Source organism: Salmo salar, chromosome 01 (genome assembly GCF_965601325.2).
Source record: "Salmo salar chromosome 01, fSalSal1, whole genome shotgun sequence".
Taxonomy (NCBI): Eukaryota; Metazoa; Chordata; class Actinopteri; order Salmoniformes; family Salmonidae; genus Salmo; species Salmo salar.
The window spans coordinates 140735417-140749345 of NC_138291.1; the positions used below are offsets into that span (position 1 = coordinate 140735417).

At 43.0% G+C, this 13929-nt stretch overlaps 1 protein-coding gene across 6 annotated transcripts in view; it reads right to left on the reverse strand.

Annotated features, from left to right (window-relative positions):
- Nucleotides 1-13455, reverse strand: part of sbno1 (strawberry notch homolog 1 (Drosophila)) — a 29200-nt gene extending 15745 nt beyond the window's left edge. For 2 of the 6 annotated variants that reach the window (XM_014127400.2, XM_014127385.2), the window contains exons 1-18: nt 13121-13455; nt 11367-11483; nt 10723-10800; nt 10201-10437; nt 9849-9975; nt 8972-9010; nt 8540-8640; nt 7473-7569; nt 6403-6563; nt 6143-6276; nt 5940-6030; nt 5592-5753; nt 5256-5391; nt 4933-5038; nt 4443-4596; nt 4172-4354; nt 3862-3959; nt 2317-2462 (exon numbers count right to left, since the gene is read on the reverse strand). In XM_014127400.2, the coding sequence (XP_013982875.1) occupies nt 2317-2462; nt 3862-3959; nt 4172-4354; nt 4443-4596; nt 4933-5038; nt 5256-5391; nt 5592-5753; nt 5940-6030; nt 6143-6276; nt 6403-6563; nt 7473-7569; nt 8540-8640; nt 8972-9010; nt 9849-9975; nt 10201-10437; nt 10723-10800; nt 11367-11483 (2167 nt within the window). In that variant the 5' untranslated portion in view covers nt 13121-13455. Of the gene's footprint in view, nt 1-2316; nt 2463-3861; nt 3960-4171; nt 4355-4442; nt 4597-4932; nt 5039-5255; nt 5392-5591; nt 5754-5939; nt 6031-6142; nt 6277-6402; nt 6564-7472; nt 7570-7763; nt 8513-8539; nt 8641-8971; nt 9011-9848; nt 9976-10200; nt 10438-10722; nt 10801-11366; nt 11484-11910; nt 11999-13120 lie in introns of those variants that run through there. The other 4 variants (XM_014127391.2, XM_014127415.2, XM_014127408.2 and 1 more) reach the window with 4 other exon arrangements.
- Between the last annotated feature and the right edge of the window lie 474 nt (nt 13456-13929).

Consider the following 13929-nt stretch of genomic DNA (forward strand, 5'->3'; position numbering starts at 1 on the left):
CGTCACTACAGATCCGGGTTCAGTCCTTGTGACAGCCGGGCACATGCACACTGACTTCGGTCGCCAGCTGTACTGTGTTTCCTCCGACACATTGGTGTGGTTAGCTTCCGGGTTAAGCGAGCAGTGTGTCAAAAAGCAGTGCGGCTTGGCCGGGTCAAGTTTTGGTGGATGCATGGCTCTCGACCTTTGCCTCTCCCGAGTCCGTATGGGACAAGACTAACTACCAATTGGATATCACGAAATGGGGGAGAAAGGGTTAAAAAAAAATACAAAAGAAAGAATGTAAAAAGAACACCGGATAGGCAAGTAGAGATGTTGTTGCTGAAGTAACCAACTGAACAAAAACTAAGAGCAAACTCTTCGCTGTCCCATCAGATCCATCACCTGCTAGGGATGGGCATCTTCCCTTTTCAAGACGATTCGATACGCATCTAGATAGACGGCCTACAATACATTTAGTTTGATTAGAGGAAGGAAACTGATGCAATACGGTGCTATACACTAACATTTATTACATAAAAACATGAAATTAAAATCTGCTGCTGATGGAGCTCATGAGCTGTGCCTCTGAGCTGGATTGATTCGTCTGAGCTGACTTCTGAGTGTAAATGATGTATGTTGGCATCTGAGCTGAGCCATAAGGGAAACTGGGCATCTACCACCCCACACACACTTTTGTACTGAAAACACTCCAAATGAGCTTCTCTTCTCCCGTGTCAACCATGCAATGCGGGCAGCAAAAGTGATTGCTGTCCTCGTCATGACATTATCAACTATACCCTGTATATCTAAAAATGACCATATACAATGATTGTTTCAAACAAAACTTCCAAAACTATTGTTGATGAACTTGGAACAATTGAAATTAAGTCTAATGTAAGCCCTGATCAGCATGTAACCTACCTATAGCCAGATGAGTTGACTAGGCTACTTTTACTCCGGTAAAACGCATTTTTCAACAGCGCATTTCATAAAAATAACCTAGCAAATTACATTATTAGTTGAGTGACAACCAAAGCCTTATATTGCGCAAGCCATTTTACAAACATTTGAATGCTGAAGGTGACACGCAGATGTGCCAGCTCAGGAATACGCCTACCTCTCGTTGGACAGCGCACAACTGCGCAGTTTGACAAGGCTACTGGGGTTGTTCGGCATGCAAAATGACTTGTTGATCAATGACTGTCGACCTAATTCCAGTGCCTTCAGAAAGTATTCACACCCCTCGACTATTTCCACATTTAGTTTTGTTAGACGGAATTTAAATTAGTTTACATTTAGATTTTGTCGTCACTGGCCTACACAGAAAACCCCATAACGTCAAAGCGGAATCACGTTTTTAGAATCGTTTACTCATAAAAAAATGTAAAGCTGAAATGTCTTGAGTCAATAAGTATTCAACCCCTTTATTATGGCAAGCCTAAATAAGTTCAGGAGTAAAAATGTGCTTCACAAGTCACATGGACTCAGTGTCTGCATTAATAGTGTTGAACAGGATTTTTGAATGACCTTCTCTGTACCCCACACATACAATTATCTTTAAGGTCCCTCAGTCGAGCAGTGAATTCAAACAGATTCAGTGGTGGCTGAATCATGTTATGGGTATGCTTGTAATCATTAGTGACTGGGGAGCTTTTCCAGGATACATTTTTTTTTTACAAAATGGAGCTAAACACAGGCAAAAATCATAGAGGAAAACCTGGTTCAGTCTGCTTTCCACCAGACACTGGGCGATGATTTCACCTTTCAGCAGGACAATAACCTAAAAGTTCCTGAGCGGCCGAGATACTTAAATCTACAGCAAGACCTGAAAATGATTGTCTAGCTATGATCAACAACCAATTTGACAGAGCTTGAAGAATTTTGAAAGTAATAAAAATGGGCAAATGCTGTACAAACCAGGTGAGGAAAGCTCTTAAACTTACCCAGAAAGACACACAGCTGTAATAACTGCCAAAGGTGCTTCTACAAAGTATTGACTCAAGGGGGTGTGTATACTTACCTAAATTAGTTATTTCGGTATTTAATACATCTGCAAAAAATTCTAAAAACATGTTTTCACTTAGTCATTATGGCCTATTGTGAATAGATGGGTAAGAAGGCATTTTGAATTCAGGCTGTAACAAAATGTGGATTAAGTCAAGGGGTATGAATACTTTCTGAAGGCATGGTACAAATTTTGTGAACCTGCGATTCGTAACGTTTGAATCGATTTCCGGTCCCGCGGACCAATGCACTCATTTCTTAAACATTTGAAACCAGGACCAATGAGTATCGGTGAATCATTTACAACCCTACTGCCTGAACCTCAAGTACCTTTCCTCTTCTTGCCCTTTTGCTCTGCGGCGGCCTCGCTGGGCGATGGCGTCTTCTTGGCCGACAGGTCGATGCCCAGCAGACTGAACAGCTTTTGTCTGTCTGGAGCAGGGAAGTGCTTCTCTATCAAGGACTGCAGAACACCTCTGGGAGGGGAGAAGGCAAACAGCTTGTTAAAGATAGTACTAGCATACAGCTAGCTAGCATTACAGCTGTACAATACTAGCCCCAATAAGACAAAAGTATCACAATCCATGTTAAATATAATGTCCTAATAGATTCCAAGTTGTTTCTCAATATGTTCTCTTCATACAGGGCATCTGCAGGCTCCATGAAGTTTAACTTGGACTGCAATTTAATAAAATGTTGAAGTCAGCACGCACCACACACACACAATAATATTCCACACCAGAAACTAGCTGAGGAGCGGTCAACGCCGTTCTCATATATTAGTCAGAGTTGAGTATTGATTACTAGTCGCGCAATTTGCTTGCAACATTGAGGCGCCAGTCGATACTTGCAAAAATGTCAATTCCAAAAACGCTTTCATGTAGCTCTTTGTCCTGTACAACTGCGCTCCTTCCGTGGGGTGATGACATTTTATTGAATACAACCGACTTCTCCCTCATTTGTGTTGCTCAACTGGAGACGTAGCGGCGTACTATGTAATCTGAGATTCAATTGACACAAGCGCATTCGTGCTGAGTGAGCATCACAAATAAGGAAAAGGTCTGTGGTTGTATTCGATAAAAGTTTATTTAAAACTATGAATTTCAGCACCGCAGTTGAGCAAACAGTTACAGGTAAGCGTTTTCAGAATAGACATTTGTATAATTATCGACTGCTGGTGACTTAATGTTGCTGCTAGGAAATCATACAACCAGCTATCAATTCCAGCTATAATGATACCACTGGGGGGGGGGGGAATAATGCCTTGAAGTCAAACATACCCCAATTTTACTGTGTAAAACGGGGTTAAGTCTCCATCTGGAGGGCTAGGCCACTGGGTGTGCAGGCTTTTGATCCAGCACTGCTCAAACACACCGAGTCAGCTTAACAAGGTCATGAGCAGTTGATTTGTAGAATCTGGTGTGTTGGAGTGGATTTGGAACAAAAGTAGGTACACAGCCTGTAGCTCTCTTGGCGGTATTACGCGATAAGATTATTACGTTAGCTTACAACCAAAAAGTAAAAAAGAAATAATATTCCTTCATTCAGTGAATCAGGTATCAAACAGCTATACTTCAAAAAGGTAGCTAAGTTGGAGGGCTCTAGACTGACCTTTTCCAGTGCAAAGTAAGACATGAAAGAAGTTAGCTATTACATCTAACATGTTCAGGGAATGTATAATGGCACACACAAGCACACATTTGGATAGCTTACTATCATCTTGAAAGCATGCCTCCAGTATTATTTAATGATTCTTTAACGGAAACACTGCAGTCCTCTCCTTGCGCAGAAAAATACTTCTAAAAGAGTTTAAATCAAATGAATTAATTTAAGACGTTAAGGACCAGCGGACTCCCTGCCTGGGTGAAAACTTACTTTGCGGTGGAAACAAAGTCGTTCAGCTCTCCTCCTCCTTCCTCCAGGGCCTCCAGTGTTCTGGCCTCTCCTGTCGACTGAAGACCAATCACGACACACTACAGAGAGAGACACAGGCCTCTAGTCACACAGTCTGGGTTCACAGGAAAACATACGGGAGAACACCAGTCACCTCCTCTCAAACAAACCACAATACACTAAAACCAATATGCATGTGGCAGTATTCCTAAACTTCTGAAATCTGATGTAAAAAAAAAAATCCTGTAAAGACACAATCCCGTCTTTTTATCTTCTGAAACATCCCACCCACCTTTCCGTTTTTGACCTCCTCCCTGGCAAGCTGCACCACCCTGCGGACCTTGGAGGCGATGCAGAGGTACTTGAAGAACCTCTGGTGGGCCGACCAGAACTGACCCCACATGGACTTCTTCATCCGCTGCTCTGCCTCCATCAGGTTAGCAGCCGCCTGGAACTTCTCCCGCGCAGCCACCCACTGAAAGACAGGGTTAAAACAGAGTTTCTGTTTCTGAAAAGACCCCAGGGAAAATGGTTAAGGTTAGGATTAGGTCAAGGCTCCTTACCAGGCGTACAGACTTGTTGTACATCTTGATGTAGTGGGTTGTCAAGGGAACCTCCTCAATCTTGAACGTGACGCCTGTGAAGCTCAGCTGCCTGGCAATGTACATCCCCCTCAGCTTCATATCCATGGCAACTATCTCCATGGCACCAACACCTCTGAGGAAAATGGAATGCAAGGGAGGAAAAGGTTTATTTGGAATAGATATTTCTTCAAGGAAAGTCATTTGTGATACGCTAGACACCATATCGATAGACATAGACAAGGGGAGGTATAACAAGACTTCAGCAGGAGAAGTTTTTCTACAAAACACAGATTGATCTGCATATTCATGTTTTGTATCAGTTTAAGGGTTGAAGACATTCTGCCTCTACAGATTCCATCTGCCAAGAGTCATAACTTCAAGATCCCTTGCTGCCTCCATTCTGTGGCCGTTTTTAAACCACAAATACTCTGCACCACTATGACGAGTTACTAGTGTGTGTCTCCCTCACCTGCGTTCCACAGCCTGGATAAAGTTGCTGAACTCTCTGAAAGGTGTCCCCTCTCCCCAGATTCCCAGACGGTTCATGTAGGCCATGTTACGGGGCTCAGACGCACCTGAAAATGTTTTATCAAATAATGATAAAAGACCACACACAGATGGAGAACACTTCTGTACATTTAGGTTATCATATCTTGTACTATATTTCCCACCATCTTCTCTATATAGCACATATAGGAGCTACACAGATGGTTCAGCTAGAATAATGACTCTGCTCATCATTTGAAGCATGAAAACGCCAGCCGCCTCCTCTCTAGGTGGTTAGTATCTTACCAGTGGCGCTAGCGTACACCACCCGTGCCTTGGGCAGTTTGTTCTGCAGCTCCAGGACCGCCAGTCCCGTCTTGGTGGGTTTGGATGACCCGATGGGACAGACATTTTTGGCTTTGTGACACTCGTCATACACAATCTAAAAGGGGCTTGGGTTAAGGAAAGGTGTTATCGTCACTAAACTACTGACATTTCCATCTACCAGTTACTACAACTCCTACTTTAAGGGCAGTTACAGATTACATACTCAGTATACATTTGGACAAGTTGTGTTAAGGGCAATTATGTTTTTTATGATTTGTTTTTACAGTAGTCATCTGTTGGTCAGTGAAAGGATACGACTCCGTCAAAGTCCTCTCCACACCAGTGGAGCAGCTGTTTGAAGCGGGTCTTGTACTTCCCTCCAGACTGGCTCTCTCCGATCAGAGAGGAGTACGTAGCGAAGATCACCCCCTTCTTCACACTGCCATTGTGTTTGGACGAGATCTTACCATACTTAAACTGGGACAGACAAAATAGGATGGGTTTTGAGTGAACGCGAACAACACCTTTACATGCATGTGAACACGTCCTTTTGGAAGGCAGGTATGAAAAGCATATCCAGTGTGAAGGATCCTCTTCAATTTATTACCATGGACAAAAAAAAGCGTGGAGAAGTACATCTGCACCCAGCGGGCAACCTCTTACCTTGTTTAGTGAATGGACCTGAATGTTCTTGGCTCCTATGTCTTTCAGATCCCTCTCCGCATCATACTTCAGGTCATTAGAAACACTGAACCTGTGAAGATGGAATAGCGTTCATGAAATTAGTGTGTGTGAATAGGTATGTGTAATACGTGTGTCTTGTTTCATTGATGGGATGTATCAGGTAACCCTAGTTATAGTTTTACCAGAGTGACCTCTTTCTGCCGAGGAGGTAGTTCTCGTAGATGATCCCAGCGATGGTCCGGCCCTTGCCCACTCCGGCCCCGTCTCCTATCAGATAGGACGCTCGGTCGCCGTTAGGGAGGAATGTCTCATGTTGCTATGGAGACAAGAAACATTTCGGTTTGTGAATGCTCATCTACACTAGTACATAAAGCAGTGCTAAGCTGTAGTAGGGTCTTTATCTGGCCAAGTGAGCAGTGGCGTAAATGTGTAGGCTCTTTACCTGGGCAGCGTATGTGATGGCCTCCAGCTGCAGGGCAGACAGCCAGCCGCGGTCGACAGTCTCCTCTGGTATGGACATTCTGTACCAAACGTTTGGAGGCTTCACACTGGACAGGGAGCTGGTCTCCACCACTGGGTCTGGGTGACGCAGCCCAATCCGCACTGGAACCATCAATCAACAAATCAGCCAACTGACCAATCAAATCTTTGTTTTCCATTAAGCCTTCTGCTCCCTCAAAGCAAACACTCAGTGTGCATCTCTGCATGGGCTCCACCCATCTTTCATCAGTCAATATTATTTGAGTATGATAAATATTAAGCCTCACCCACACTTCAGGATTCAAAGCTCAAAATCAGGTTTGTTTTTAAAATCCATTTTGGAATACTGACTGTCCAAACAGCAAGTGACCAAATCGGATGTGTGCTTGCTCAGACTGTAGTAATGTTTTTTGACCTGGCTATGCTAGTTGCCATGGTAATGGCGGGTCTGTGTGCAGAGGCGTAGGCTGATTGGTGGTGCTCATGCTCCCTCAATCCATCAGAAGTTGTTGTATAGCAAGCTAAGGTGACAACGATGGAAGTCTCCGATTTGCGCTGAATCTTTGAAATCATAGCGTAAGAACACTTACAGCCTCAAAGGATAAACAAGATTATTTTTGGCTAGCCACAACAGTCACCTAAGCTAGCTAGCCGTTTAGTTCCTTAGCACATTCACTAATTTTCTGGTAAACAATTAAGTTAATTAGCCACCACGTATACTTGTCAAACATTCAGAGTAGCTACCAAACTACAAGATATGCCAAATAACAGACTAAAAATCACGTGAGGGCAAATCAAATTTCACCATTCAGACAAGTTCCATGGACAGGAATCAGATTTGTCTCCGATTTTAAACCACCTACGAAGGTGGCTTGAAATATCGGATTCCATACAATTTTTGGCTGTTCAGGCTACAGGAAAAATATCAGATTCAAAAACGGATATGCCCCCCCAAAAATTTGGTTTGAGTCCCTTCAAACAAGGCTTAACTGCTTCAGTAAACGTGAAAGGAAACTAAATAGTTAAGCTTACATTTCATGGGCATGTACTCAGCGTATGTCTCAGCATGACCCAACTCTTCATCCTCCTCTTCCTCAGCCTCCTCCTCCTCCTTCATTCCTGGGAGTTTCTACACAAAGACATAATCACTCGTTACTAAGCTGTCTGAAGCATTTCAGAAACTCAGCAGGCTATTGAATTAAATTCTCAGAAGGCTCTGTTGAATCCTAAAGAAAATAGTAATTATTAGGGAATCATTGTGTTGTTGCCGTTTATCGATAAGGGGGCTTCCACACCAAATTGGTTTGGAGCTTTTTTACTCACCCCCCCCAAACTCCGTTGCTTTTTCCACCTTAGTTTGGACTGGTATTAACAATACCCGCAGTCGTGAGCAAACTAAACAGAGCACAGTGGTTCACTCAAAAAGGGTGGTCTTGGTCCAATTCCATTAGTACCATGGTACAGTTCTCTGCAGGTGAGAACGCAGTCCGGACCAAACACAGGAAAAGAACCAGAGAACTATTATTGGTTGTTTGACTGCGAGCATTTGATGAAACGCACGCAATACCATAACTTGATATCTCTGAAACATTCTGTCAGTAGCAGGGAATTTATGAGCGCGTCTGGGGGAGACGGGGGTTTATACCGGCATATAGGCTACTGAAGATAGCCTATTCATATCGCAGTTATAGCGGCTATTGCATTGTTTCCTCCCACATGTTGTTGGAAGACCAAAGCGAAAGTAATGACGTTTGGGGACGCGCAAGTTAGACTTATTGACAATCATAAACGGATTTAACGTGAGCATTTATCTCCAACAAACAAATGACTAGTATGAACACATGGTTTTGTTGAGGCATTTTAGCTTGTTAGACATTTGGCAATGTGAAACCAACTCGAACAATTTTTTTTTTTTTTTTTTTTTTTAAATGTAACAAATAATTGAACTCTGATTCAAACTAATGCTCAGAACTGTGTGTGTGAAAACTTCTTGAGACTACTAGAGTGTCTGTCATTGAACAGGGGGAACGGGTTTTACTAGGACTGCCACGGCTTTCGCCTTTTTGGTTAAGAGTCAGCGATTGGACGACACCACTCACTAGTGTAGGTGAGAAGCTCCGCACTTTCATGTCGTCGTTCACCCAGAACCGAGCGACATCTTTACTTGACACCTCCTTCTTTATCCCGTTGTTCAGTTCCGCTGTGAGAAGAGGTACAGAAAGAATACAGAAATCATTAGTGGAAGTACAGACACGTCTACTGACCACGTCCATTGGAAACAAAGACTTTCAGACACGTAGGCATGATTCACTTGAACTGCCCTTGCGCAAGGTCACTTCTTGCTTTCAGTTTCGCTTGCTTTCAGTTTCACATACACTATAGAAGTCTAAACCAACCACATACAACTGAAATCAAGTGGTTGAAAGTGCTTTGAAGGTGTGAAAACTGGACCCGTTTATAACAACCCTCTTCGACGCTGTTACACGATAACACTAGAATCAGATGATACCTGATCTTGATCCTGTCCATACCTGGTTTGTGGATCATCTTTGTCGAGACCAGTATAATATCTGCGAGGATGAAAGCATTGAACACTGATTGAGCATGGACATGTTTGGTACACATTAATGATCCTGTGAGTGAAGTTAATCATCTGTACAGGGAAGGGTTTTGAAATGGGTTATATCCTGATCAGCGCTTTCCAAACTTAAAGAGCAACAATTTGACAAAAACTGATACGGATAGGAAAGGCGTGAATGGATTGCACCCTGGGGCTCAAAATAACATGGCCTGAAAATGTCTTCGGCCAATGCGGTAGAACGTTCCGAGAGTGCCACTTCTCCCTCCATGGCCATTGCTGAGTAATAAAATGAATGCTTATGAGTAGTGCTGTTCGCATCTGATATAGTTTTAAAACCTATGAAAATGTCCAGTGAAAGCAGATATGCAGTTAGCTGACACCAATATACAGTAAAGACTTAGACACACATTATCCCGAATGCTAATCAGTAAAAACTGATGAAATTCGCTGCTCCGTTTTGCTTTGTTTAAAGCCGGTCATTTCACAGTGAAATGTCGGAGCGTCTCTCGTATTGTTACGTCGCCAACATTTCAAGAATAAAGTTCCATATGGGCGCTAACATGGCGACTGTTCTAAAACCTGGCCTAACTCTCCATATATATGGCTCTGGCCTCTAATCCAAGATCTGCACCTGTAAATATGAGCAGTGTTTCCATCCACAGGGTCACTTCTGATCTTAGAAAATGGTACAGAATAGGTGAGAGACAAATGGTAGTGACATCAAGTGTTCATGTTCTCGCAGACACCAAAAGACGAGTGGGAAAAGAAAAGAAACCATTTTGGAGTCATTGGAACCCAGCCAGGGTTCCATGAGTACCGTGACTCACTGGTGCCTGTGGCTGTTGCCGTGGCGACCGGCTGGGCGATGTCTGGCGGTGGCTTGAGCCTCATGAGTTCCACCAGACTACTGCTCTTCATGGTGCTGCCGGTCCTCAACAGGTCCTTCAGCTGAATCTGACACAGAAGGAAATATACATGTTATTACAAGGAAGGCTCTAACTCAAGTTTCCCCTCTTTTGTTGCTATTTTGCAGATGGCAGCATAGGAACTGAAAGGCATCTTAGCCCTCGTGACACCTACTAAAATCAGAGCGTGCACACACACTTGTTTATTTCATATTTTCAGCTGCAGTTTTGTTCCCAATGCCATTCCCAGGGTAAAAGTGTTTCCTCCACTGACCTGCTCTCTGTTGGAAGGAACCACTGTGGAGACAGGGGAGGGGAGAGCAGTGGAGTAGGTAAGTGTGGAAGATGATCCCCGCAGGGCTGACGGAGCTGTATGGACCACCTTAGTGACTGTGATGGTGTGTCTGGCCGTGCCTCCAGTTGAGGGCTTGGTCACAACAATTGTTCCCAGTGATGGCAACTGATTCAGTTGATTTAAGACAAATGTGGTGGTTGAGGGCTGAGGCTTGTGCTGGTGGACCAGTGAGGAGGGACAGGGAGGAGAGGTTGAGATGTTACCACACAGAAATTATACTGCAGTACAACACGCTAGATATTCCATTCATTCATTATACAACTGGGTAAAGTAGTTTAACACAAAGCATATGTTTTTTACGAAATGTGTAGACGTAGCACAAATATTCTGTGTCCTTTTTAAGTGGAGACAAACAGGAGAAAACATTTTCAAACGGTTGATTGACTAGGTTTCTTGGTAAAAGCACACTGTAACCCATATTTTGTTGAACAGAGTTCCTACCCTGATTGAGACTGCAGGTGTGGGTGGAGCCATTGCCTCCATCCCTGAGCCAACACCCAGGGCACTGATGGAGATGGACTGGAGGAGAAACAAAACTCACATCAGCACCAGAGAACACTACACATCTGAAGCAGCAGCACCGAGGCTGACTTTAAAAAAAAATTTGCACAAGGAGCATGTGTGTGCCTAAGTTGAAAAATGAAGGTGCACCAAGAAATATATTTGAGATTACAGGCCATTTTCTTTGTAGTAATGGTGCAAGTGTGACAGACATGAATCAGCACTCAGTGTATTCTCCATGGCACTCAGGGGCTGCGGTACAGTGAGGTAATCATTGCAAAAATGATCTGGGCGATTTTTTTCCTAGGTGCTCCTAACTTAAAATTCCAGGTGGCACAGCAAACTATTTAGGCACATACACAAGTAAAACGGTCGCACTGTAGAGCCCTGCCCAGGCTGTCCTTTAGTTATGTATTTATGCAGATCAGAGGAGAGAATGCCACTACTGAGATACTGGGAGGTCACTAAACTACTGAGATAACTATATTAGTTAAATGCTTTTCCATTCATTAAATTCAAATGATGCAGAAGTGCTCGAAGCCACATTGGACTATTGGGAAGATGCCTCCCTGTGTTTCACTTACCTGTGGGGTGGGAGAGGGAAGAGCAGCATCCTGAGGGTCAAAGTCAAACAGGTCGTTAGGGCAGATTCCGCTCTCGCTCAGGGCTGCCAAGAGCAAATCCTGTCCAGGATCCATCATCTGCAAAACAAATTGGTAAGTGACATCAGCAGGAGCCGAATAGGAAAACAGACAATTGTTGGCAACACGTCACAATCCACTGTTAGTGATCTAACCAAAATTGTTTGTCTGTAGTTAACTGTATTTTTCAACACTACTTGGTCTGTTATGTCGTACAGACAGTGGGCTGTCTGACAGCTTTTATTTCACAGTAAGCTGTCTAACACACCCTGTGATAGAGCACACAATTTCACACCAACAAATACAAGCATAAGAGCTCAAAGATAATAAAAAAGTACACTATGAAAAGAAAAAAAAATTGTTATGAGTTTTGAATCAACTGCTTTCATGTAAAATAAGTAGCAACAGATATTTTTCAAACATACATTAGAACCTTCTAATGCACAGCACCATGTGGCAGACATGTGACCACTGAGTGACTGTTTACCTTGGTAATCTAACAGTTCATCCAACCATCAGACCAGATATCTTCACTCAGCTGTGCACTAAAAGTATGATGTTGGTTGCTGCTGCTGCTGTTAGTAATTCAAAAAAAATGAGCAGATGACGGCAACAGAATGTTGACTGGCATGTGGCACCGGCCAGGAAGCGTCAAGGATGTTTAGAAATGTTCGACAGTGGGTCCCAACTCTTAAAACAAATCGGTCAAGGTAGACTGCAAGAATATTCAGCAGTTACACACAATACAAGGTGTACATCCAGCTGTGTGATATTGAGAACTTGTCTGGTTACAATGTGACCCGGACCCTGGCACGTGTTTGCACTTGACTTGCTCCCTACTCCGTAGTCTCAATTTCCTGGAGTGACGTCGTTCGCAAGACTATTTAACAGTAGCTAGCTAATGTCAAATCTAACATGTTTTATAGATGCTTGCTAGTTAGATCAGGCTAAGACATTTAAAAGATTCGTGTGGCTTGTACACATACATAGCTAGGAAACCACACACCCTCTAAAGTCAATAGCACTGCAGTATATTAGCTAGCTAACGTTAGCTACTTGAAACTCACCTGACCACCTGAGCTGTCCACTGATTTGATAAATCAAGTTATTAACTATGGAATCAATGAACATCGATATTCAACTGTTATTTGTGTTAAAAAACAACCTTTCTATGCACGCGACAGTGGCGTAAACAAGTCCCATTCACCTTGGCATTTAAGCTAGTTAGCTTACTGGATAACTTAACTATGTAGCTATGCCATTAGCTACTACATTATAACGTTACTGCAACTAACCCCTACTGCCCGTTATGAATTTGACTGCACTAGGAAAATAATGTACTAAAAGACAGCCCAAATAACACATTAGCTAACTAGCATTATTACCCATAGTAAGGTAATTATATCGACAGTAATAGTTAATGTTACAAAAGGTATTTAGCTAACGATACTGTAGTTAGCTTTAAGTTATCTAGCTAGTTAGCTAATAGCGTACTAAGCCGTGTTGGTGTTATGCTCTGTCACGCCGTTAGCTAACAGCTAACGTTAAACGTTGCCGCGTTAGTTGCAATGGGAAGAGGACAATAAAATACAATTTCACGAAAACAACATGTCACAGCCTCACTATAAACACTTCACCGTGATCCTGGGGAAATCACCAACCATTTACAAATATTTGTGCCAGGCAACAACACTCACTTGGCAGTCAACGGGTGTTCAGTTTATCGCGGCGATTACAGGGGCTGTTACCCTCTTCGCTCCGCTGTTTTCTAACCACCTTTCGCCATCTTTACCAAAGGACCAGAGTCGCGTATTGGTCACGTGACGTTTAGCCCGAGAGCTGGAATTTTCAGGCGCGAATTCCTACCACTCCGTCGATAAAAAATGATATCCAAGTGGTCGCAGGGCGTCCGTTGGCGATCAGCAATCGATAAAGAAAAGAATGTTGGCATTTCAAGCATAATTTTAAACCTTACAGATTCCAGAAACAGAGTGCTAAACCCTCGTCACGTGACCGCGTGAAGTCTTTGAAGGAAGTGACGTCCAGTCGACGTTTCCTTATTATGCAAAATATGTCATTGGGAACCCCCATTTTGGTAAGGTCAAGGTAAAACATTTGCTACGTTATTGGAGGTCTGTGTGTCATGATTTCAAATTATGACGGCGTTAAGGTCTAATCCTTTGTGCTGCATGTTTATATATTGCATAAATCAATCAATCAATAGTAACCCAGTCTAGATCATAGAGACCCAAAAAGCAAGCAGCAGCACAGAGGCAAGGAAAATCTCCCTGGAAAGTAGAAACCTTGAGAAGGACCACTCAGATGGTGACCTCTCCGGCTGCATTACTCCATGCTCTTAATAGCATCAATAATAAACATAAAATATATAACATTTTACACAACTATTCAATGTTATACCGTGCAGTGTCAAAAATATTGTAAGAAGAATACAGAGAAACTATGAGGAAGACATACATTTTTGCTAAATCATGAGGTCTTGATAAAA